Below are 24,917 nucleotides of genomic sequence, written 5' to 3'. Positions count from 1 at the left end.
ACAAGTATGGCCTTCATGTTGTGGCATCTTGCCGAATACCATTCTTGACCAAGAAGAACAAAAAGACCGACTTGAACATCCTAAAATTGATCTGGATAGACCTGTGGAGTTTCTTTGAAGAATGTTTTATGGAGTGATGTGACCAAACTGGAACTTTTTGGACTCATGGATCAGCAGTATGTCTGGTGCAAAAAAGGCAAAACTTGTAAGCAGAAGAACACCATCTCCATCGTCAAACATTGAGGTGGATCAGTCCTGATATGGGGTTGTTTTACTTTAGCAGGAAGTGGAAAACATGACTGTATGAAGGACATCCTGGATTCTTTGAAGTATCAGGACATTTTTGCAAGAATTTTGATGCCTTTGGTGCAAAGGCTGAAGCTATTAATCAATTGTCTTTCCTGCAGGACAGTCATCCCAAAGTAAACATCCAAATCTACTTAAGCTTGGTTCAGGGATCAGTCACAAAATGTTCTTGAGTGGCCTGTTCAGTCTCCAGATTTAATTCTCATTGAAAATATTTAGTTGAATTTAAAGAAAGCAGTAGCAATGTGAAACTAAATATTATCAGTGGTCTAAAAGCTTTTTCAGGCGAGGAATGGGCCAAGATTGCAGTAGAGAGGTGACAGAAGCTTCTAAACACTTCCAAGCAGTGTTTATTGCTAGTTTTAAAGAATAAAAGATTCTGCACCAGATTTTACTTTTGGGGGTTGAATAATTTTGAACATGAACATTTAGAGCCAATTTAATTTTCTTTCATTAGTCATCAACTTACATTCTCAAAATTACTCAAATGTGTATGAATAACTTTCTCTAATAGTGTACTGATGCCTTTGTTGAATTGTTTTCACAAAATTTTGTTCTCTGCAGCAAAATGTCTTGCAGGTCAAGGGGGTTGAATAATTTTGATTGCAACTGTATATATATATATATATATATATATATATATATACGTTAATGTATATATTTTTATTTTGTTTTATTATTAGTTTTTTATGGCTCAACATATGAATAAAACAAATAAATTGTCAGTTTAGTCTCAAAAGAAGTTTAGTGTAACTAAACGTAACTGAACAACTTGAGAGTCTAAATATTTTTTTTTTTTAAAGATGAAAATTGCTTGCAGCATAGATATTTACATCCATTTTTTTATTTGTTATTTTATTTAGTTTATACTTTTTAATTAGTTTTTATTTGTATGTTGTTGTTTTTGTTTTGTTTTTTTGCTATCAGAAAACACATTCACAGGAAGTTCAGTACTTATAACTAAGATTTTTTTTCCTTGTACCTGAGCTTTATCTCTAATGGCAACTTCCTGTTTTGCTGAAAAAGTTGGATACCTGAATGAACCGATCAGCATTGAAAGAAGTGAAACTGGCTCAGCCTCCAAATAAAAATACACTATATAACAAGCTCATAGAGGTTCATTGTTCGTTTGGAAATCTTTTTGTGCATTTTTTTTTTTTTTTTTTGTGTCCTGATGTGAATAGGCTTTGAAAGCCTGAGAATAAAAGCGTATAGAGGAAGCTTCTTCTGGTTTGTGGGTTCTCTAAGTCCTTAAGATTCATCTGGCCTAATCTGGAGAACCGGACAAGTGCTACTCGTGCGTTCCGCCCCTGAGCTTTTCTCTTCCTCTCAATGCGCTTCCCTCATTCTATTTTCCCCTTTTTCATTCTGCATTTCCTCCTCTCATATTTGTTCAAGAACTTCCTGCCTGTCACTCATTGAAGAAAAGCAATTCCACATCACTCTCCCATTGAAGCACATACGAGGGAAAAAAAAGCACGCACACTCAAACGCACACGTGTGTGCGCGCTCGCACAAAGCATTCACTTAGCGGTTTCTTCTAGATGCATCTTGTAGCTTAGCAACAAGTCATGCCGCCGCATACTGTGCCGTTCTGTTTTTGGAAACAGGAGGATGTGAAAGCTTATTTCTAAAAAGCAGAAATCGCAGATTGGTTTAAATTATATTCACCTCATTATTCCATCTCAGCTTGATTGAACTGAAAGGGAAATGCTTTATTTTCTTTCTTTTTTAGACCTTTTTGGAGGTGCACAATTTTAGAATTGAGGGTTGAGGATAGAAGACTTGATTACCGCCTTACTCTTAGACGCAGATTTGCCTCCCCAGAATGCACTCTGCCTGCCGTACAAAGGCAGAGTCAGTGTGACTGGTGTTTTAATGAAACGGTCCAACCGCAAATTGAGCTTCACCTGCAAACGAGAGGACGCGGGAGGGGTCGGCGAACATTGATGGCCTGTCTAAATAATGTTACACCAGCCAAAATACTTCTAATTATTTCTTCAATTGCAGATGGCGTATAAAAAGTGCCGTCACTTCTGGTTAGGGAGCCTGGGAGCCGGCCTGTCATTGCGGGCTATCTTTTGTTGTCAAATTTCATTTCTGAAAATGTCCACCAATTAGAGCGCCGAAGCTCGCCGCAAAATTACTCGAGGGGAGAGTTGGGGGAAATTGATAGGTCTGCTTCTTTCCTCTCCTCGTCCAAACACGGACGTGTCCATTATGGCATCCGCGGCCACTCGGTCATCTTCACAATTGCTTGTCTGTCTTGCCTTCTTGATGCGGGTCGTGTTTCATCAGCAGGTTAGAGGAACAAGAGTGGACTTTGTCTCATTTGATGTGAATGATTGAATTATTCCACGTGACACTTACAGGTTTAATGCTGCTTTATTAGATGGATACTTCAGGTCCTGCATGCTGATTGGCCAACACAGCGTTGCAGTCATGCTAAAATACATGCTTGGCAGCTAAACACCTGTTAATCTAGCTGCTGTGTAAATTGCTGCACAGCATCCTATTAAGTCAAGATTAAACACGGCCCATTTTACTTGGTAGTCTAATGTATTTCTCAGTGAAACAGAGTATTTAGCAACAATAGTGATACAGAGAAGGTGACGAGGGAGTGACTGACTCCTAAATTAGGAGGCAAATTAACTTTCTTTGTTTGACAAATTATAAAAGCACTCAGTAAACATGGTTGTTCTGAAGCGCTTCAGTTATTCAAGTTTATAGCTTCTTATAGGCAAAAATTATTGTCGTATGCTATGATGAACAGACGTTTTAGTATATATACAATGATTTAAGTTACATAAACACAGGTTAGGTCTCCCTTGGCTTCAATGGGATGAAAATGTTATTTATTTATGCTACTATTCATTTCAGCACAATTCTGTTGTTAAGATATATATTTAAAGGGTTAATTCAGTTTGACTTTCTTTACGTTTGCTTTGTAAACACTGGGTCAGTACTTCTGCCTACGTCACACGTGACCTTTACAATGTGACTACTGCAATTTAGACCATCAACCCATTGGTCCCCATCCACTATATGGAGAGAAATCCTGGAAAGTTTTCCTCAAAAACCTTTATTTCTTTTCGACTGAAGAAAGACAGACATAAACATCATAGATGACATAGGGGGAAAATATCAGGAAATTTTTGTTCTGGAAGTGAACTAATCCGTTAAGTATTAAGTCTGCTTTTTAAAACAAAAAAAAAGGGGGATGGTTAGTATGCAAAAACAGCAAGAAACTAAGCGCATTTGTCCAGTTTGCACGTCAATAGATTTTATCTGATTTGAAGCTTGTGACATGTTCAAATTCAACATTTTTCAACAAAATTATATATTATGTATATGAAAAAATTAAATTTTTACTGACTGTCACTATTAATGAGAGCAAGTTTTTAAGTATGCCAATAAGTATAATGTTTTATTTATAAGTTATATATGCAGTAAGTAAAAAAATTATATAGATTCTATATGCAATAAGGCACTCATGGCTGTACTTTATATTGAATTTAATCATGGCTCATTGTGTCGCATGACCTTTCATACATTATTCCTCGAATCCTCAAAGCTTCTTTGTGTCCTCAGGGTTTTGTTGCTTTGTAAATTCAGTTGACAATGTCTTTTCTTCAGCTGCTTTTTCAGGTGTACTTACCCACTCAAGCTCTCGTCGTTGGCCTGGGGTAATATGGTAATAATGTGTGTTAAACAGGCATGATAAAGAGTGCTTGAACGGAATTGATTTTTGATTTGGGAGCGTGTGATTGACAGAAGCATGCCGATTATCAACCAGATGAGCTTCTCTGAATCAAATTGGTGGATTACATCAAGATTCCCCCCGACGACCCTCTGTGTGTTTCACATGCACACTTGTTAGTGTGTATGTGTGTCGAATCCAGCATTTCTCTCCTGATGTCTCTCGTTCAGCAGTGTGTAAATCTTGCTCTTTAGGATCGACAGTGTTTCTTGGTCCATTTCGAAGATGAAGGAATAGATTGCTGTGTGCCATACGGCTCCGTTCTGCGTTTCTCTTGATGTCTGTGTCTCCATTGTCCAAAGCAGACATGTCTGTTGGATTTATGCGTGCCCCTCCAGCTTTAAACCATCATTTATCCAACTCTTAAGATCTGCTGACCTGAAGTTTCTCTCCAGCATAAAACCTTTAATAGACAGAGAGAGAGGCCGCCCTCAGACCTGGCAGGGGGTTGTGTCGAGACAAAGAGGGAAAACTGTTCACTGCAGGGTGACGAGATGAACAGAGAGATGCGAACGCGGTGAAACGGAGGATAAAAGAGCTGAGATCTTCTGCACATATCACATGGTGTGCCTGTGTGTGTAATTCTGTCATCATTTACTCTCATGATGTTCCAACTTCTTGTGTATTTTATAGAACGGCAGTCATGTGAGGTTAGAACAACATGAGGGTGAGTAAATAATGACAGAGTTTATTTTTTGGGTGAACTATCCCTTTAAGGCAAGGTTCCTCGGTACGTTATTAACGACTCCATTCGTTTAATATCTCCCATCTCTCAGCTTCCGTGGGATGCCGGCCAACTACCCAGTCACTTGAGTATGAAATTAATAGATAAAATCGCAACTCTTGTTGTTTCACAGCCGAACACTAAATTCCCCCCTCGTCGCAGTCGCACAGACACGTCGCTGACCCAGGGGAATCGATACCATTGGCTGTAGTTAATGCCGTGCTCCCCTGCCACTGGGAGAGAGAGAAAATAAATATCTTTACCCTTTATTGAACTTTCTCTTGTAACACTGCTGTAGAATGAGCTTCTGTGAGGGAAAGAGCAGAGTGCAAATTAAGCCTTTCGTAGTCACAAGGTGCTGTGGCTCGGCTTATCGGAGGAAACGCTATCCGGAGAGCCGCTGCCCTTATTTGATTCCCGTTGCCGCCCACCACCACTCTTCAGTTCTTCTAAACCACTCTTACTGTGTACTGCACAGTATGTGTACTACACTGTATACCATCTATTTTTTTAATCCTTTTTAAATCAACAACAAAAAAAATGTAAACAATAGTATGCTACATGATTGGTTGTCTTTTAGATTCCAAGGGCCCCAAATTATGATGATGACCTTAAAAGACACCCGCTAAAATATGTAAATACCACCGTAAATCTTTATCTTTTCAGATTTATTAATACTGTTTCAAAAAAAAAAACCTTGAAAGTAATATAAATGGTTTATTATAATGTTGTTCATAATGTACACTGCCGCTCAAAAGTTTGGGATCAGAAAGATTTTTAAATGGTTTTTAAAGTTGTTTCTTGTGTTTATCAAGGCTGCATTGATCTAAAATGCAATGTAAAATGTAATATTGAGAAATATTATTTCAATTTAAAATGACTGTTTTCCATGTGAATATATTTAAAATGTAATTTATTCCAAACTTCAATGTCACATGATCCTTCAAAAATCATTCTAATATGCTGATTTATTATCAATGTTGAAAACAGTTGTGCTGCTTAATATTTTTTGGAACTTGTAATACTTTTTTTCAGAATTATTTAATCAATAGAATGGTTAAAAAGAGCAGCATTTATTTCAAATAGAAAGGTTTTCTAACAATATACAATACTGTTCAAAAGTTTGGAGTCAGTAAATTTTTAGTTTTTTTATAAGGCATTAATACTTTTATTCACCAAGGAATTATTCAATTAATAAAGTCATAGCGTAGATTTACATTGTTAGAAAGGATTTATATGTTGAATAAATGCTTTTTAATTTGTTATTCATCAAAGAATCCTGAAAAAAAAAAAAAAAAAAAGAATCTCATGTTCCAAAAAAAAAAATTTGGCAGCACAACTGTTTCCAGCATTGATAATATTAATAATAAATCAGCATATTGGAATTATTGCAATTTAACAAAGTGTTTTTCTATTTTAATATACTTTATAAAACGGTTAGTTCCATTCCTCAATTCTGATTGGTCAGCAGCTGTGTCGTATTCATGATACAGCACTGCTATGACCGCTTCACTCAACGGTTTTGTGTATCATTGAGCCCCCTTAGCAACCACCCATAGCAACGTAAACACAGCTGTTGCAGTTAGGGACTACTTTTTACAGCTGAAGGCAGTTAATGATTTCACTTTATGAAAATGTACAACCTAATATATATATAAATTAATATATATTTTTGATTTTAATATTTTCATTGTGTGGTAACCGTTTTATAAAAGCAATAAGGTACTTGAGGTCGTGCTGTATCGTGAATAAATCACGGCTGAAGGGCGTTGTTAGGCACGACGCGAATATAATTATAATTAAAATGTAATTTATTCCTGTGATCAAAGTTGAATTTTCATCAGCCATTACTTCAGTCTTCAGTGTCACATGATCCCTCAGAAATCATTTTAATATGCTAATTTATTATCAATGTTGGAAACAGATAATTAAATAAAACTTTTTTAATCAATTTAACACGCCTTTGCTGAATAAAAGTATTAATTCCTTTTAAAGAAAGAAAGAAAGAAAGAAAATTACTGACCCAAAACGGTAGTGTATATTGTTACAAAATATTTCTGTTTTAAATAAATGCTGTTTTTTTATGTTTTATTCATCGAAGAATTCTAAAAAAAAGATCCAAAACATATTAAGCAGCACAACTGTTTCCAACATTGATAATAAATCTGTATATTAGAATGATTTCTGAAGGATCATGTGACACTGAAGACTGGAGTAATGATGCTGAAAATTCAACTTTGGTTACAGGAATAAATTATATTTTAAAGTATATTAAAAAAGAAACCCACTTTTTAAGTTGCAATAATATTTCACAATATTACATTTTTTTTCTGTATTTTTAATCAAATAAACGCAGCCTTGATGAGCAGAAAAGACTATTTTAAAAATATATATTTAAAAAATCTTACTCATCCCAAACTTTTAAATGTATATATTTTTACTACAGTATATTTACTATCTATTATATATTATATTTAAAGTAAACTTGATAAGCTTTGGTTTATTTAGCACGCTGGACTGTCAAAATGAGCACATTGCATTGTAGGATATGCTATTCTGTGCTCGTATACTAGATATTATGCTGTATTCCATCCATACAGAACTTTTGTATATCATCCACAGAATACACACTGCAAAAATAGAAGAAATTGGGTAATATTATAGTATGCCATTCTGAACATATTCTCTCACTCTCGTCCTCTCTCCCTTCCTCCATCAGCCCTGTTTCATAGCCTGTGGCCATATTAATGTCGGGTTCCCTCTGTGCGTGACCAGCTGAGTTTATGATTATGTTTGGAACTGCGGGCTATGTGTATATTTGGGGGTGAGCGTATGTGCACTCATGTGTATTTGAGTGAGAGGTGTGTGCCTGTGTCTTTGATTAGAGCAGGACCCTTATTAAACATTGATGGTGTTATTCATTTGGAGGGCGAGGAGGGTGCTCAGTCAAAATGGCAGCAGTAATTAAGGCGTTCTGGATATGATGGCTGCATGATGGAGTGTTGAAAGCATAACTACGGAGCCCAGACGCTGCAGGGGAAATGGCTTGCTTGGGAACCACAGGCCGAGAATAAATGCACGCGTTTGGTGCTTTATGGTGTGTGCGTGTTTGTGGTTTGTGCTGCTGCCAAATACCTTTAGAGCAAAGCTGATTTATTCTGTTGTGTGTTCTCAGATGCTTATATTTTGAATGTTTTCTCTTGAAGCTGGTTCCAGTCTTGATGTCATTCATGTGGTTAATGCAATAAATGGATTAATGAACTTTATATTTAAAGGGAATGACAGATCAAATCACTGCGTTCTACTAAGTTAGGGTGCATAAACCATAAATATGAATTATTATAGTATTTATAATTATTTTACTCTTAACTGGTCAGACTGAGAAGTAAAACGTTGGTGTAAATTAAAATGAAATGAAATTAATTAAAAAAATCATTGCAGTTACATATACAGTTGAAGTCAAAAGTTTAGAATCTGCAAAATGTAAATTATTTTGGCAAAATAGGATGGATCATACAAAATGCATGTTGTTTTTTTTATTAAGTACTAGGGCTGGGCGATTTGGCCTAAAATCGAAATCTCGATTAATTGAACATTTTAACTCGATTACGATTAATGAATGATTATTTTATTTAATAATAAATTATATTTATATAATATTTATTTTTTTGCCCTCATAGTTCACTGACAAGTTTTGTACAGTAAATATGCTCACATAGTACAAGTGAGAGATTTTTGAATGAAGGGTGCATTACTTGATTTTAAAATAATTTTAAAGGAAACACACACTATCTACTATGTGTGATTATTAATTAAACACCAGTGTTGAACAACTGAAATTAAAGCACACATTGCTTAAAACGAAAAGTCACATTTTTCTTAAATTAGTGAAAATAAATAACTTGCACTTTTGGAAACAAAATAAAATTATTTTCAATGTTTTTCATATTAAAAGTTGAAAATAAGCACCATCTACTGCGGTAGTATTTTTTAAATGAAAATAATTGAAATAATCGACCTGGAAAAATGTGATCGATTATAGGTTCTGAATGTCGATTTCGATTACTTTTCGATTAATCGCACAGCCTTATTAAGTACTGACCTGAATTAAGATATTTCAAATAAAAGATGTTTACATATAGTCCACAAGAGAAAATAATAGTTCAAAAGTTTACATACACTTAATTCGTAATACTGTGTTGTTACCTGAATGAGCTGTTTTTTTGAAGTGATAGTTGTTTGTGAGTCAATTGTTTGTTCTGAACAGTTAAACTGCCCACTGTTTTTCAGCAAAATGCTTTTTTGAGCATTTTTGTGTATTTGAACCCTTTCCAGCAATGACTATTTGATTTTGAGATCCATCTTTTCACACTGAGGACAACTGAGGGACTCATATGCAACTACTACAGAAGGTTCAAACGCTCACTGATGCTTCAAAAGGAAAAACGATGGAATAAGAGCCAGGGGTGAAAACTTTTGAACAGAATGAAGAATATCATATTTTTTTCATTTAGTACTTACCTTCAGAAACTACAGAAGATACTTATGTGTTCTCCAGAAGACAAAATAAGTTAAATTTACACTGATGTTAAAATTCAAAAAGTTTTCACCCCCTTAATGCATTGTTTTTCTTTCTGGAGTGAGTGTTTGAACCTTCTGTAATAGTTGCATACGAGTCCTCAGTGTGAAAAGATATATCTCAAAACCATACAGTCATTGTTGGAAAGGGTTCAAATACACAAAAATGCTAAAAAAAAAAAAAAAAAAAAAAAAAAAAAAGTTTGTGGGAACTAAAGGATTTTTCTGAGGAACAGCAGGCAGTTTAACTGTTCAGGACAAACAAGGAACTCATTAACTATCACTAAACAATAAAACAGAGCAGTGGATCATTCAGGTAACAACACGGTATTAAGAATCAAGCATATGTAAACTTTTGAACAGGGTCATTTTTATACATTCAACTACTATTTTCTTATGTGAACTATATGTAAACGTATTTTATGTGATATATCGGTAACACTTTAGAATAGGTAACAACTATTAACTACGACTTTTCCCTTGATAAATTCCTAATTTGCTGCTTATTAATAGTTAATAAAGTAGTTGTTAGGTTTAGGTATTGGGTAGGATTAGGGATGTAGAATAAGGCATTAATATGTGCTTAATTAGTACTAATAAATGGCCAATATTATAGTAATATGCATGCTAATTAATAGTTAATAGGTGTTGCCTATTCTAAAGTGTTACCGAAATATCTTATTCAGGTCAGTACTAAATAAAAAAAAATATGCACACTTTTTTTAATTAATGTCAATTACCCAAAAATGCCTCTATGCAGTATTTTAACAGCATGTGGTAAATCCACTGGCCTCCAGTGCATTTCCTAGCAATGCTGTAACTCGTCTGTGGTCTCTTTGTCGCCATATCCAAAGATATGATTAAACCCAGATTTAAGTTTCTAATATCTAATAATGTATTCGCTTACTTTATTATTGAATTACTCTTTCTCAGAAAGTCTTGGAGGGTGGTGATGTTTTGTGCTTGTCTGGTTGAGTTTGTTGTCACGACCCCACTAATCTTGTGACAGGAATTAATGCACTAGTCTAGACCTGCAGTTTTGCACGTCGTCCCACAAAGAGTCGCACACTCAAGAAATCAACAGCATCGGCCCATTCCAGAGACCATTACTGTGAAGTACAACTGCCGCAGCAGGTTTTTATGCATAATACCATCGCTCTCCATTGTAGTCAATTTCAATTTAGCTGTAAAAGGTCATAATATTTTATGTATTAGTATTTTATGGCCCTATTCACTGTTCCAATCAATACCAGATTTGGATCAAGACTTGCATGTGATTTCATCTCCTGTTCTCTCTTTCTTTCTCTCTCTCTCTCCTTCTCTTTTATTTTTTATTTTTTTGTGTGTGTTATGTGCCTCATAAATTGTGTAAAGTAGCCGTGAGGGAGTGTGGTGGAGAGAAGATGGATGCTGCCACACTTTCCCGCTCTATTCTCTCAGCTCTCAAATCACTGAGATTGAGAAGTGAAAAATGGGAGGGTTGTAACAGGGGCATAACTCTGCGTCTGCCCCCCCAGATGAGCTGCTGTCTGTCTGACCTGCTGCTGTCCACCCTGATCTGTGCCGCGCTGCAATTCTTGCCCTGGTGCCGCAGAGCATTTCTCCCCTGTGGGGGGCATTTCTGTGGTTTGCTGGTGTGTGTGTCTGGATATTTTTAATGGCTGATGCTGAAGTGAATATGAAAAGGCATTCATAACTCATTGAACTTCTGTAATGTGTTGTTTTTTCCGAAAATGTGATGTTTTTTTCTCTATCATGGCCTTAGTTGCATCGTAAGAAAATAAAATGTCTTCAGTGTGTAACTAGTAGAGCATGGTATGAGTCAGGGGTTTGATTCCCAGGAAAAACACGTACTGTTAAAATGTAGTTTATACATTAAATGCACTGTCCGGTACATCGCGTTGGATATCATAAACAAATTGTAGTTTTTTTGTTGGTTACAGTTTTTTTGTTTTAGCACTGAGAATGGAGAAATATTGACAAGTGGTACTGATGATAGTGATGACAGTTTATTACTATTTTGACATTTTTAGAATATTTGAAATTTATTTTGTATTTTCCATTTTTTAGTCCAAGTTAAACTAAATAACTTGAGAACTAGCTGAAAATATTATTTCTTAATGTTTTATTTCCGTCAGCCTATTTTATGGTTTTGATTTTAGTTTAAGCTTTAGTTTTAGTTTACTTTTGCAACATTTTATCTCACAGTTCTGACACTTTTTCTCACAATTGCAAGTTTAAATCTCGCATTTCTGACCTTTTCCCAGAATTGTGAGATATAAACTCACAATTCTGACTTTTTTCTCAGGATTTTAAGATAAATTTGCAATTGTGAGTTACAGTCAGAATTGTGAGATATGAACTCGCAAATCTGACTTTTTTCTCATAATTGTGATATGAACTCATGAATTATAAAGTCAGAATTGCGAGACAATTCTGTAACATAAATTTGTATTTCTGAGAAATAAAGTTGCAGTTCTGAGAAATAAAGTCAGAATTGTGAGATATAAACTCGCAATTCTGACTTTTTTCTCAGAATTGTAAGATACATTTGCAATTGTGAGTTACAGTCAGAATTGTGAGATATGAACTCGCAATTGCGACATACTCACAAATCTGACTTTTTTTCTCAGAATTGTGATATGAACTCACAATTACGAATTATAAAGTCAGAATTGTGAGACAATTCTGAAAATTAAAATTGTATTTCTGAGAAATAAAGTCAGAATTGTGAAATATAAACTCGCAATTGTCTTTTTTTCTTAGAATTGTAAGATACATTTGCAATTGTGATTTAAAGTCAGAATTGTGAGATATGAACTCGCAATTGTCTTTTTTTCTCAGAATTGTAAGATACATTTGCAATTGTGAGTTACAGTCAGAATTGTGAGATATGAACTCGCAATTGCGAGATAAACTCACAAATCTGACTTTTTTTCTCAGAATTGTGATATGAACTCACAATTACGAATTATAAAGTCAGAATTGTGAGACAATTCTGAAAAAAAATTGTATTTCTGAGAAATAAAGTCAGAATTGTGAAATATAAACTCGAATTGTCTTTTTTTCTTAGAATTGTAAGATACATTTGCAATTGTGATTTAAAGTCAGAATTGTGAGATATGAACTCGCAATTGCGAGATAAACTCACAAATCTGACTTTTTTTCTCATAATTGTGATATGAACTCACAATTACGAATTATAAAGTCAGAATTGTGAGACAATTCTGAAAATTAAAATTGTATTTCTGAGAAATAAAGTCAGATTTGTGAGATATAAACTCGCAATTGCGAGATAAACTCACAAATTGGACTTTTTTCTCAGAATTGTGATATGAACTCACAATTACGAATTATAAAGTCAGAATTGTGAGACAATTCTGAAAAAAAATTGTATTTCTGAGAAATAAAGTCAGAATTGTGAAATATAAACTCGCAATTGTCTTTTTTTCTTAGAATTGTAAGATACATTTGCAATTGTGATTTAAAGTCAGAATTGTGAAATATAAACTCGCAATTGTCTTTTTTTCTTAGAATTGTAAGATACATTTGCAATTGTGAGTTACAGTCAGAATTGTGAGACAATTCTGAAAATTAAAATTGTATTTCTGAGAAATAAAGTCAGATTTGTGAGATATAAACTCGCAATTGCGAGATAAACTCACAAATTGGACTTTTTTTTAGAATTGTGATATGAACTCACAATTACGAATTATAAAGTCAGAATTGTGAGACAATTCTGAAAATTAAAATTGTATTTCTGAGAAATAAAGTCAGAATTGTGAAATATAAACTCGAATTGTCTTTTTTTCTTAGAATTGTAAGATACATTTGCAATTGTGAGTTACAGTCAGAATTGTGAGATATGAACTCGCAAATCTGACTTTTTTCTCATAATTGTGATATGAACTCATGAATTATAAAGTCAGAATTGCGAGACAATTCTGTAACATAAATTTGTATTTCTGAGAAATAAAGTTGCAGTTCTGAGAAATAAAGTCAGAATTGTGAGATATAAACTCGCAATTCTGACTTTTTTCTCCGAATTGTAAGATACATTTGCAATTGTGAGTTACAGTCAGAATTGTGAGATATGAACTGGCAATTGTCTTTTTTCTCAGAATTGTAAGATACATTTGCAATTGTGATTTAAAGTCAGAATTGTGAGATATAAACTGGCAATTGCGAGATAAACTCACAAATCTGACTTTTTTTCTCATAATTGTGATATGAACTCAATTCAAGTCAATTCTGAGAAATAAAGTTGCAGTTCTGAGAAATATAGTCATTGTGAGATATAAACTCACAATTCTGAGAACATATCAGTCAGTTTTTCCCCCTCAAATTTGGACATTATAACTCGCAATTCTGAGTTTGTGTCTCACAATTCTGTGAAAAAAAAGTCAGAATTGTGAGATATAAACTCGCAATTGCAAAAATTGTGTTTTCTTTCTTCTGTTTAGTGTAATTGTTGTATGCAGTGGTGTAATTCATTGGTCAAAAAAAGATTAAGCGTGATTCACTTCTTCTTATTATTTTTACGTTTTTCAAGATTTCTATAGATATCGCGATACACCATTATCATGATTTTTTGAAGCCACGATAATCGTTTACTGAAAAATCTGATATCGTGACAGCCCTAGTTTAAATTAGTTGGACAGAGACCGGAAACCACATGAGTTGGCTTTGATGTCATGCTACACTGTGTGGCTAAGAAAAGCAGAAGGAAATACAGAGCAGAAATGCGTGTTTGTGTTTTTTTTTGTGCGTCTGAATGCGTACTTCACAGTAACACCTCCGGGACTGCAGCAGCAGCGGCAACATTAGGCCTGCTTGAGTCACATGAATCTTTATTGTTCCTGAAAGAACAACAGATGAAAAAGGCTGTTTATGACAGCGCATGATGGAGAGAGAGAGAGGTCGGCCAGTTTTTTTTTGTGTGGAAGGGGGTGTGTTATTAATCCACAGTGGGACCTCTCTTGTTGTGTGTCCCTAAATGTGTGTGTGTGTGTGTGTTTCTGCATAGACGGTTGGTTTGTTTTGAGACCTCGCTGTCCGGGTTCAGCGTCCTCTGTACGGGAGCTGGAGTGTGCGTGTGGCCGCCGGGTCGCCGTGCTCTGGCCCGTTCCCACAGCATCATCCCTCTGGAATGCCTGGCACTTGCGCTGTCTGCCTAACAAGCTTTTAAAAAAGACATGTTAATTTGTTTTGTCTTAATCTAATCCCTCTACTGTCTCATTCATCCTCTGTTCTCCAAGTTTCTCTCTCTCACACACTCCTTGCTCTCTCTCTCTCAGTTAATCTGATTGGTCAGGAGCATGAAAAAAAAGTCAATTGAATTTTGGTGTTCTGCGTCTAAAGGGAGAATTAGGGAATTTTGTGGAGTGGTCAGCCTACACTTGTTTTTGATGAAAGTACCACTTGTTCTCTAGTTGTAGAGTTGTAGTTTTATTGTGAAAACAAGTCTGTTTTCTTTAGGGAGAGATTTCACTCTATCTTTTACTACGTCAAGCGCTGTAAGCACATATTTACACCTTGACTTAACTAGATGCAGTGAGTTTTGACATTTTTTTTTCCTCTCAAAGTAAATGTGAAAAAACATTTTATGTCTAAAATGCATCTGTGGTGTGAGATTTTTATTTATATACTATTGCAGTGTTTATATTAATATTTTGATTTCACTTTTATTTGTTTATTATTTGTATTATTATGTGCTTTCATAATTCTGTTTCTATTCTAAACATTTCTATTTAGCTTAAATTTTTTTTTTATTATTATTATTTTTTAGTTTTAGTCATTTTAGTACTTAGGGATTGTTCACCCACCAAAAAATAATAAATGCTTATTTTTTCTATTTCTTTTCTATACATTTCTATTTAGCTTTCATTTATTTTTATTTTTGTTTTAGTCATTTTAGTACTGCAACTTATTTATTTCAGGGTAACACTTTGTGAACAGGTTTCATTTGTTAATATTAGTTAAAGGGTTCATTCACACCTAAAAAAAATATATTTATAACTACCAGTCAAAATTTTTTAAAGAATTCTCTTCTGCTCAGTAAGCCTGCATTTATTTGATCCAAAATACAGCAAAAGCTGTAATATTGTGAAATATTTTTACTATTTAAAATAACTGCTTTCTACTTGAATATATTTTAACATATAATTTATTCCTGTAATCAAATCTAAATTTTCAGCATCATTATTCCAGTCGTCGGTGTCACGTGTCCTTCAGAAATCGTTCTAATATGCTGATTTGCTGTTAAAAAAAGCATTTTTATCAATATTTAAAACAGTTGAGTATATTTTTTAGGATTCTTTGATGAATAGAAATATCCAAAGATCAGCATTTATGCAAATATAAAGCTTTTGTAACATTATACACTATACTATTCAAAAGCTTGGAGTCGGTATATATTTTTTTTTCTTTTTTTGGAAAATAATTATAGAAATGAATACTTTTATTTAGCAAGGCTGCTTTAAATTGATCAAAAGTCATGACAAAGGCATTTATAATGTTACAGAAGATGTCTATTTCAGATAAATGCTGTTCTTCTTAATCATTTTAATGATTTCTAAAGGATTGTGTAACTGGAGTAATGATGCTAAAAATTCAGCTTTGAAATCACAGGAAAAAATTACGTTTTAAAATATATTCAAATAGAAAACGGTTATTTTAAATAGTAAAAATATTTCACAATTTTACTGTTTTTGCTGTACTTTGGATTAAATAAATGCAGGCTTGGTGAGCAAAAGAGACTTTAAAAGCATTAAAATTTTGGTAGTTAGTAGTTATTTTTCTATTTCTAACATTTTCGAAACATTTTCTAAATAATTTTATTTTAGTTTCAGTCATTTTAGTACTTCAACTTAACACTTTACAATAAGGATTCATTTGTTAATATTGGTTAAAGTCAGCAAAAAATGTTAGTTTCACCTGGTAAGGAAAACACAACTCAGGTTGTCAGGGCAGAGATGTAATTTATAGCTGTTTTATTATGGTGTGCCTGTAGTCAAGACAGTATTTGCTTTTTTATGCTAGTTCTACAATGTGCTTCCTCTATTTTACAGCGTCATTGTAATTGTTGGCTCCATCCCATTTAGGTTATCAAAACAATGTCTTTATTGAGCATACAGTCTTTTAACTTATTGTGTTGCCCCCCTCACATTTTCATCTTCTTCCTTTTATTTTCAGTTGCACATTCATAGTGCGTAGACAGCTGGCATTGTGCCCCAGGGGTTGATGCCCTGAAAAATGACTGTCTGATGTGTGAAGTTTACGATGGGATCCTCACCCACAGCGTCTGATCGCTGCATTTACCCCTCGCTGAGATGGTGGACATGGCTGTTCGGCTCTGTCTGTTGACAATGGGAAGCAACAGTTGTGGAAAGGTTGTGTTTGTGTTAGCCGAGCGTTGAGAGATTGATTTTGGTGTTTGTGTGTTAGGCGCTGTGAGATGACTGACAGGACTTTATCTCCCAAGTCACACTTCCACAGTTCTGTGCCACAACACAATATTTGAGCAGGAGAAATATCACACATTCCCCTCTTGAACGTTTGATAAGCGCGTCATTTCGCTGTGTCTGGAAAAATCAGAGATGTTTATTGAGCTTTGGACAGGTGGAAGGGTATTAAAGGGATAGTTCAGCCAAAAATGAGCATTTAGGATTTTGATGCAGATAGCCAGTAAAAAACACCACACACAAGACAAAATACAAGTCAAAGCTTTCTAATAATATATAATTTAAAGTCAAAGTTATTTTATCTCAATCTTCTATGATACTTTTGCTTTCACTTTATGATATTAAAAAGAGAAGCTTTAACATTATGCTAAATATCTCATTTTATGTTATACAGAAGAAAATAAGTCAAACAGGCCTGAAATTACGTGTCAGATTTGTTTTCTGTTTAAATTATAAAGTATCGGTGAGGTTTAACTCAATCAAAGTTAACTATTTTGTGTTTTTAGGGGTTCAAGCGTGGAGTGCTGAAATCTTATTGTAATTGTTAGAATGGTCACGGATCAGCGATCTCTACGTAAAAATGATCATGCAGATCAAAGTGAAAGTTGTAGAGACTTGAAACTTGGAGGGATGGTAGTACTCACACGACCTACAATGTGGCCAAGGCTCGTCCCAATCGGCCTGACGGGGACACTGCAGTGAACAAAAGTACGAATTGACCAGTTGAAATCCTTGACAAAGAAACATTTTTTAAAAACATACTTTTGCGAACTACTCCTAGGTTTTTCGCCTGATCGGAACCAAATCAGTGCAAAAAGATTCTCTGGAGAGTGAATGTCAATAAAAAGTTTAATTTTCAAATCACCATCGCAAAGGGACACCAAAATATTCGAAAGCGTCAGGGCCACTTTTAGTAAAATGCCTATAACTCTTAAACGGAATAAGATGTCTTCGCCAAACTTATGTAAGAGCTCAATCTCAATCTATTAGAAGCAAAAAACAGAAAAATGGCTATAACTGCACAAACAGTTGTCCTGTCAACGTGAAAATGTGTGCACTGTCTTGGTCTAAAGTATCTCAAAAAACATGTCCGCCATTGGTCAACAAAATTTGAGTGCCTGTTAGACAAGGTTAATGGAGGTCAATTGGAACGAAACTTGGTGGGCCTGTTCGACTCACAGCCTCAAAGGTCTGAGAGAAATTTGAAAGAAATCAGCCACTGGGTGACGGTATTGCATTTTTCAGGGGCGGTTTTTCACACATACACACAATGCTCCTATATTTCAATAGAACTCCTCATTCCAGACAACTTTGCCTCTAGAACCTAGGTTGTTTGCTCAATCTGGAAAAAAATGCTGCAGTACAATTCTCTGTACTCTCTAGGTCAATATTTATCAAAAAGAAGTTTAAATTTACCCTTTGGAAAGCTTTAATGGGTCTAATTAACCCAAAAAATCCTATAAAGCCTAAAGGAAAGCTCAAAACTTCACAAACTTCAAAACATGGTGAGCACATAAGACAGGTGATTCTAAACAAGCATGTTAAGGTTTTAAGGAGATCAGACCACAGCTGGTGCTATAACAGTCATAAATGTTAAAAAAACATGGTAAACTACCTGGATTTGCCAAAAAATAGCTTTTTAAATCATGGATTTAGATGGTTACAGGCTTGCTAAATAATGTCTTTTTTCATATGTGCTTAAATGCCTTAAAGCGCTTGAACCCCAGTCATTGCTGCTTGCAGCTATATTTTGAGTTGTTTTTTCTTACTGCATCAGTCTCTTTTTTTTAAACGACGATATCATTCTGAATCTTCTCTGTATGTGTGTGATTATGTGATTCTGGCTAGATTTGAAGTGGCCTGTAACAAAGAACTGTTGATTATCTGTGGCAGTATTGAGTCTTTCTGTCTGCTTTAACTCAGTTGTCATCACCTTGTTGTTTCTGATAAGTGCAGATGATAGAGCCGTAGCCTGGGATACCAGACCGAAGTCTGCCTTGTTCTTAAGTGGCTACAATCCGGACATATCAACAGCCTGATATACTTGGCTTCTGGAATTTTTTTTATCCATCACATGATGTAGAAGTCAGATCGATAGCTCTTTGTTCTGGATGGGTGTGAGTGGGCTGGGGTCGGTGATTGTGTGGCTGTAGGTCTATAAATGTGTATGTTGGGAAATAGTATTCATGCGTAGGAGACTGTGTGCGGATGTAAGGAGGTGGTGGGGCCTAGGCTTTGAAGATCTGGGTTGTAAGCAAAAGATTGCAGGTTCAGATGTCACAAGGGATAGATAGAGCTTGACTAATTGAAGCTGAACACAAAGATCTTTTTACTTGTTTTAAAAGTTGAGCTGAAACTAAGTAGACCAACCCCCACCCTAGTAAAAGACTGGGTGATAATAAATCAATTATATTGTGTGTTATATAAACATTATTCCTTTTTGTTATTGTTTATTGTTAATTTAATTGAATTTGAATGTGGAATCTTTTATTTAGAACAACTAGGGGCATTTGATTTTAAACCTACAACCTTTTGGTTACCAGCCCAGATTTTTAGCCAATGCCACAGCACCACATTTCTTCATTAATTTAATATTTGAGCTAAGTGGATTGTGTGTTTTTGCAGCAGCATGGACCGCATCCAGCAGTTGAGGAGGGAGTATCTTCAGGCTCGTAGAGAGGGAGCAGCTCCAGCCTATGAAGAACTAGAGGCCCGACGGAGAGGACAAGAGTACGACCCGCACAGAGTAAGATATCAAACCCACAACACCCAATAAAACACTCTCAACATCACACAGGGTCCAATATTAACAATCGCAAGCGGTCAATGCAAGTAGAGTAAATCGGCAGTGGCTGGCAACTGGTTTAAGTTGGGTTTGGAGTCTGTAAGATTTTTTTGTGTTTAAAAGAAGTGTCTTATGCTCACCAAGGCTGTATATATATATATATATTTTTTTTTTTTTTGATAAAAAATACTGTAAATAATAGTAAAATTGTGTAAAATTATTACAATTTGAAATAACTGTATTATATTTTAATTATTTTTAAAATGTAATTTATTCCTGTGATGCAAAGCTGAATTTTCAGCAGACATTACATCTTCAGTGCCACATTATCATTCTGATATGCTGATTTGCTGCTTAAGAAACATTTCTTATTATTATCAATGTTAAAAACAGTTGTACATTGCCTTGCGAAAGAATTGATACCCCTTTTTTCCACATTTTATGTTGCAGCTGTTTTAAATTACTTTTTCCACATCAATCTACACTCCATAATGACAAAGCACAAAACAGATTTGTGCCAACTTTGAAAATGTATTAAAAATAAAACACTGAAATAAGTACATTGCATAAGTATTCATACCCTTTTTTCTGGGGCTCTTAAAATTTAGCTTAGGAGCATTCATATTGCTTTAGATGTTACTACACTAAAGTGAAGTCAGCCTGTGGCAAATTAATTTGAACGACTATGATTTGCACCTCTTAATAAAAGGTCTATCAGCTGAAAATGCATATCAGAGCAAAAACCAAGCCCTGAGGTAAAAAAAAAAAACTGCTTTAAATGCTCAGAAACAGGATTGCATCAAGCCACACATCTGGGGAAAAGAGTTTGGAGTATGTAAGATTTTTTGTGTTTGAAAGAAGTGTCTTTTGCTAATCAAAGCTGTATTTATTTGATCAAAAATACTGTAAATAATAGTAAAATTGTGAAAAATTATTACAATTTGAAATAACTATTTTATATTTTCATGTATTTTAAAATGTAATTTATCTCTGCGATCAAAGCTGAATTTTTAGCATTATTACTCCAGTCTTCAGTGTCACATGATCCTTCAGAAATCATTCTGATATGCTGATTTGCTGCTTAAGAAACATTTCTTCTTATTATCAGTGTTAAAAACAGTTGTGCTGCTTGATATACAGTGCCTTCCGAAAGTATTCATACCCCTCATTTTTTTTCACACTTTATGTTGTAGCCGTATGTTAAACTGATTTAAATTACTTTTTTCCACATCAATCTACACTCCATAATGACAAAGCACGAAACAACTGTGCCAACTTTGAAAGTGTATTAAAAATAAAACACTGAAATAAGTACATTGCATAAGTATTCATACCCTTTTTCTTGGGCACTTTTATCTCAGGAGCATTCATATTGCTTTTAGATGTTACTACCAAGCGTGCCGTAGGTGTCCTGAAAAGTGAAGCCAAAAGTTTTCGATCGCCCCCCAGTGGCTGGCTGCAGTATAGGTCATAAACCCCGCCCTCTCCATGTAATCTAATGGGACGTGAGCCAAACTAAATAATCGAATTACACGGCAAATAATTTTTTTCCAAAGGTGATTTCCATCGTGTGAGGTAGTTCTTATAATGCTGATTCATGCTCAGGTGTTCGTTTTTCTAATAAGTTTGCTTTTAAGTAGTTATTTGATGCTATAAAAACGGGGTGTGGTGTCATGATTGTGATCGTGCGATTGGGTCTGCGGGAGTTTGGGCGGGACTTTGACACCGCGGCTCCGCCTCACGACACTACTGCGCATGCTCTGGCTCCAAACGAACCTCTACTGCGCATGCTCTGGCTCCAAATGACGTAACTTCCCCCAAGATGGTAGCGGCCATATTGAGCTGTTTTGGCTTCACTTTTCTATAGTGGAAAGAAGCGGAAACGCGTTGTCCATCTTTTTTTACAGTCTATGGTTACTACACTTCGAGTGGAGATAAACTGTGGCAAATTTATTGGAATGAGTATGATCTGGAAAGGTACACACATATCAGAGCAAAAACCAAGTCCTAAAGTCAAATTAACTGTCTGTATAGAGACACGATTGTGTCAAAACACTGTATTTGTAGAAAACCATGATACATTTGTTTTCAAGATTCTTTCAAAAGAAATCCTACTACCTCAAACTTTATTGGTAGTGTATTTATGAAAATAATACAAAAGTAGTGTCATGGCTAGTAAGAAATGGGTATAACTGATACATTTTCTCAATTCCCCAGCCATTGGCAGCTGTGACAGAAAGTTATTTTTGGACCCTGCATTCACGTTTTTACCTTTTTTCTTAATCAGAGTAGATAATTGCCTCAGTATCTCTCTTATACTGCCTCAACGTTCTTAATCAGGAGTCATAGAAACTTCCACCAAATACATTGGCGCCTTTCTTTATTAGGATTGGGACAAGCGTAATTTGTTTTCTCTCCGAACACATAGTAATTCCCTTTGTGTGAGATCAATAGTTATACCTCTCAAATTCAAATGAGCTAACGTCTGTTTTTGTAAGAGCTGCGGTGAACAATGAAGCATCGCAGGCTGTGGGATTAGAGAGGCAGATCGAATTAAACTAACTCCAAACAGCAATCACCCAATCTAACGAGCCTGCTCATTAAGGTCGACACTGCATTTATTCGTTTGCTCGTCGGTGCTTATTTATCTATTTATTCAGCGCTAATTATTCAGCTACTGAAGGAAACAAACACTCACTGCGTCAAAGCAAAACAAAGTTATCAGCCACCGTTTTTGCATACGAAGAAATGTGTGAGCAGTTTTCACATGGTGAAATGGGTTGGATCTACCTACAGGCCTAATGATGACGTTGTGGAAAGGATGACGATTCGCCGTATCCTGTGACTTGACACACATATAATCTTGGAGAGACATTCACAGAAGTTTCCACACCCTTTTCTCTGACTGTGATGTAGTCTACACCACGGATATAAATAATACTACTCATGACAGACGCTTTATGACTGCCTATTGTTACAGCTGCCTCTCGTCTGCTTTCAGATTGAGCCCTTTTATGGACATATCTGCACATATCTCACTTGATCAACCCGCAAGGGTAGTCCTGGTAAACACAGAGAAATGGAAAAAGAGATTTGGATTGGGATTTGTTTTGTTGGGCTTTTCCAGAACCAGAACCGTTCAGCTATTGCCACACAAGCAAATCGGTTTACACACAATCCTGCTTTCCAGTAAATGTTTTAGCTTTTCTCTGCCAGAGGATCTTACCACTGATGTCATAACCGTTTCTTTTCTCTTTTGTATTTATGCGAAGCACTGCAGTGTTTACTGGTTCATCGCTGTTCTGTGTAAGTGTGTGTTATAGGACTACAGTAGGGTTGATATAGAGTGTGTGTATAGACATTGATTGATGATCGCTCGACCACTCCATGAATTTCTGTGCTGACTCAGTGACTGCATTGCTCAGGCATGACTGTGGTGTAGTCTCAATGACCGCAAGTTCACTTGTGAGGACTTCTGACGTCCAGATGAAATTAAGGCTTGGCATTTGTCAATATTTGTGTCAAAAAATGGGTTTGTTCCAAAGCCCTGTGAGCTGCCTCGCTGTCTACTGCCTACATAAGAACCTGCCTTCTAAGGAAGCATGCTATCAGATATACAGTCAAACCAAAAGTAATCAGACATCTTCAACATTTCTCACATTATCACAGTTTATTTGCTATAGTTTAGAAAAAGGTAATACAATATAACGAGAACTCAGAGTTAAACTGTGTCAGAACAAATTCATCTTGATAATGTCAGAGAACTTTGATAGAAAGGTATGTAATGGATTACAATCAACCAGAAATTCAGTCAACTGTTAGTATGACAATATTTACACAACTATCAATACTTTGTTGACCAATTACTAAGCAATGCTTAATTTTGTTCAGTCTGTGGTGTAAAAAGGTGGCATTAGCGATTAAAGAAAAAAACGTGGTCAGGTCAGTGTCTGAATATTTTTTGGTCCCAAATTTTACTGGTAGTCCACTGTTTGAAAAATTTTTTGGTATAATATGTCACAGTTTACTTGAACTAAATGAACTATAGTGTCCTGCACCCACTAGTAAAATAAAATATCAAAAATCATATCTGGTGTCTGAATAATTTTTGGTTAGACTGTAGAAGAGTTTGATGTTATCATGTTGATAATACTCTGGTAAGCATAAAAATGCAGAGCACATTCAAATTTGGGGTAAAATAGTTCATTTTAATTAGACTAACTCTTTGTATCAGTGCTTTTCATTATTTAATTAAATAGAAGTATTTCATAAATCAATTTATCTTTGGTTTTGGCCAGCACTAAGCTTGGCACAGTGCATTCTAGGATTGCCTTCTTCACAAAGGACACATTTATTTACCTTTATTTAATCAGAAAATTAAATTGAACAGTTGGGAGAGTGATTACAAATATTTTAAAATTAAATATAATAGATTAAATTGGAAAGTAATTTTAAAAAAAGGATGAAATAACAATGCACTACTGTTTAAGTTTGGGATCGATACGCTTTTTTTTATTTTATTAATACTTTTAATCAGCAATGCCACACTCAATTAATCAAGAGTGACAGAAAAGACATTTGTAGTGATACAAAAGATTTTTTCCCTGAAAATAATAAGCAGCACAACAATTTTAAACAATAATAAGAATGAAATGTTTCTTAAACACCATGATGATGTTAGAATGACTTCTAAAGGATCATGTGACACTGAAGAATGTAGTAATGTCTGCTATAAATTCAGCTTTGCATCTCAGGAATAAATTACATTTAAAGTATATTAAAATAAACAGTTATTATTATTACAATATTACTGTTTATTTTTGGTCAAATAAATGCAGCCTTGAGCATAAGAAACTTCTTTCAAAAAACCTAACCAACACAAACTTTTGAATGCTAGTGTAGATAACGAAAATACAACAGTATATAACAGAGTATAAATTAAATAAAAGGCTAGCTAAGATAAAATATCGAGAAATATGTAAATATAATGCTGCCTTGAATCTAGCCAGATGAAGGTAGCCTTAGTAGGCGGTATAATTATGCTGCCTCTTCATGTTGGGAGTGTGACTTTAATGCCTTAAAATGAAGCCCCAAAATACTGCTTACGTAGGCAGCGCACTAGGTTTTGGAACAGAACAAACGTGTGTCCTCCAGAAAGTACCTGTACCCATGATTCTGTGCCATCTTGGAACCATTCCTGTACCCCAGCTGCTAGCAACACCAAGGTCATGGGTTTGATTCCCAGGGAACATGCATACTGAGAAAATATATACCTTGAATGCACTGCGAGAGTCACTTTGG

The 24,917-nt window shown here is 35.0% G+C and overlaps 1 protein-coding gene across 2 annotated transcripts in view; it reads left to right on the top strand.

The window, feature by feature from the left end:
• The window catches only part of pard3bb (par-3 family cell polarity regulator beta b), a 456,057-nt gene that overhangs the window by 355,983 nt on the left and 75,157 nt on the right, over nt 1–24,917 (top strand). The window contains exon 21 of one of the 2 annotated variants that reach the window (XM_073845438.1): nt 19,460–19,577. In XM_073845438.1, the coding sequence (XP_073701539.1) occupies nt 19,460–19,577 (118 nt within the window). Of the gene's footprint in view, nt 1–19,456; nt 19,578–24,917 lie in introns of both variants that reach the window. The other variant, XM_073845437.1, reaches the window with a different exon arrangement.

The sequence above is a fragment of the Garra rufa genome, chromosome 8, assembly GCF_049309525.1.
Source record: "Garra rufa chromosome 8, GarRuf1.0, whole genome shotgun sequence".
Classification (NCBI taxonomy): Eukaryota; Metazoa; Chordata; class Actinopteri; order Cypriniformes; family Cyprinidae; genus Garra; species Garra rufa.
Note: the sequence above shows the minus strand (reverse complement) of the source record. Positions and strands in the feature narration are given on the sequence as shown.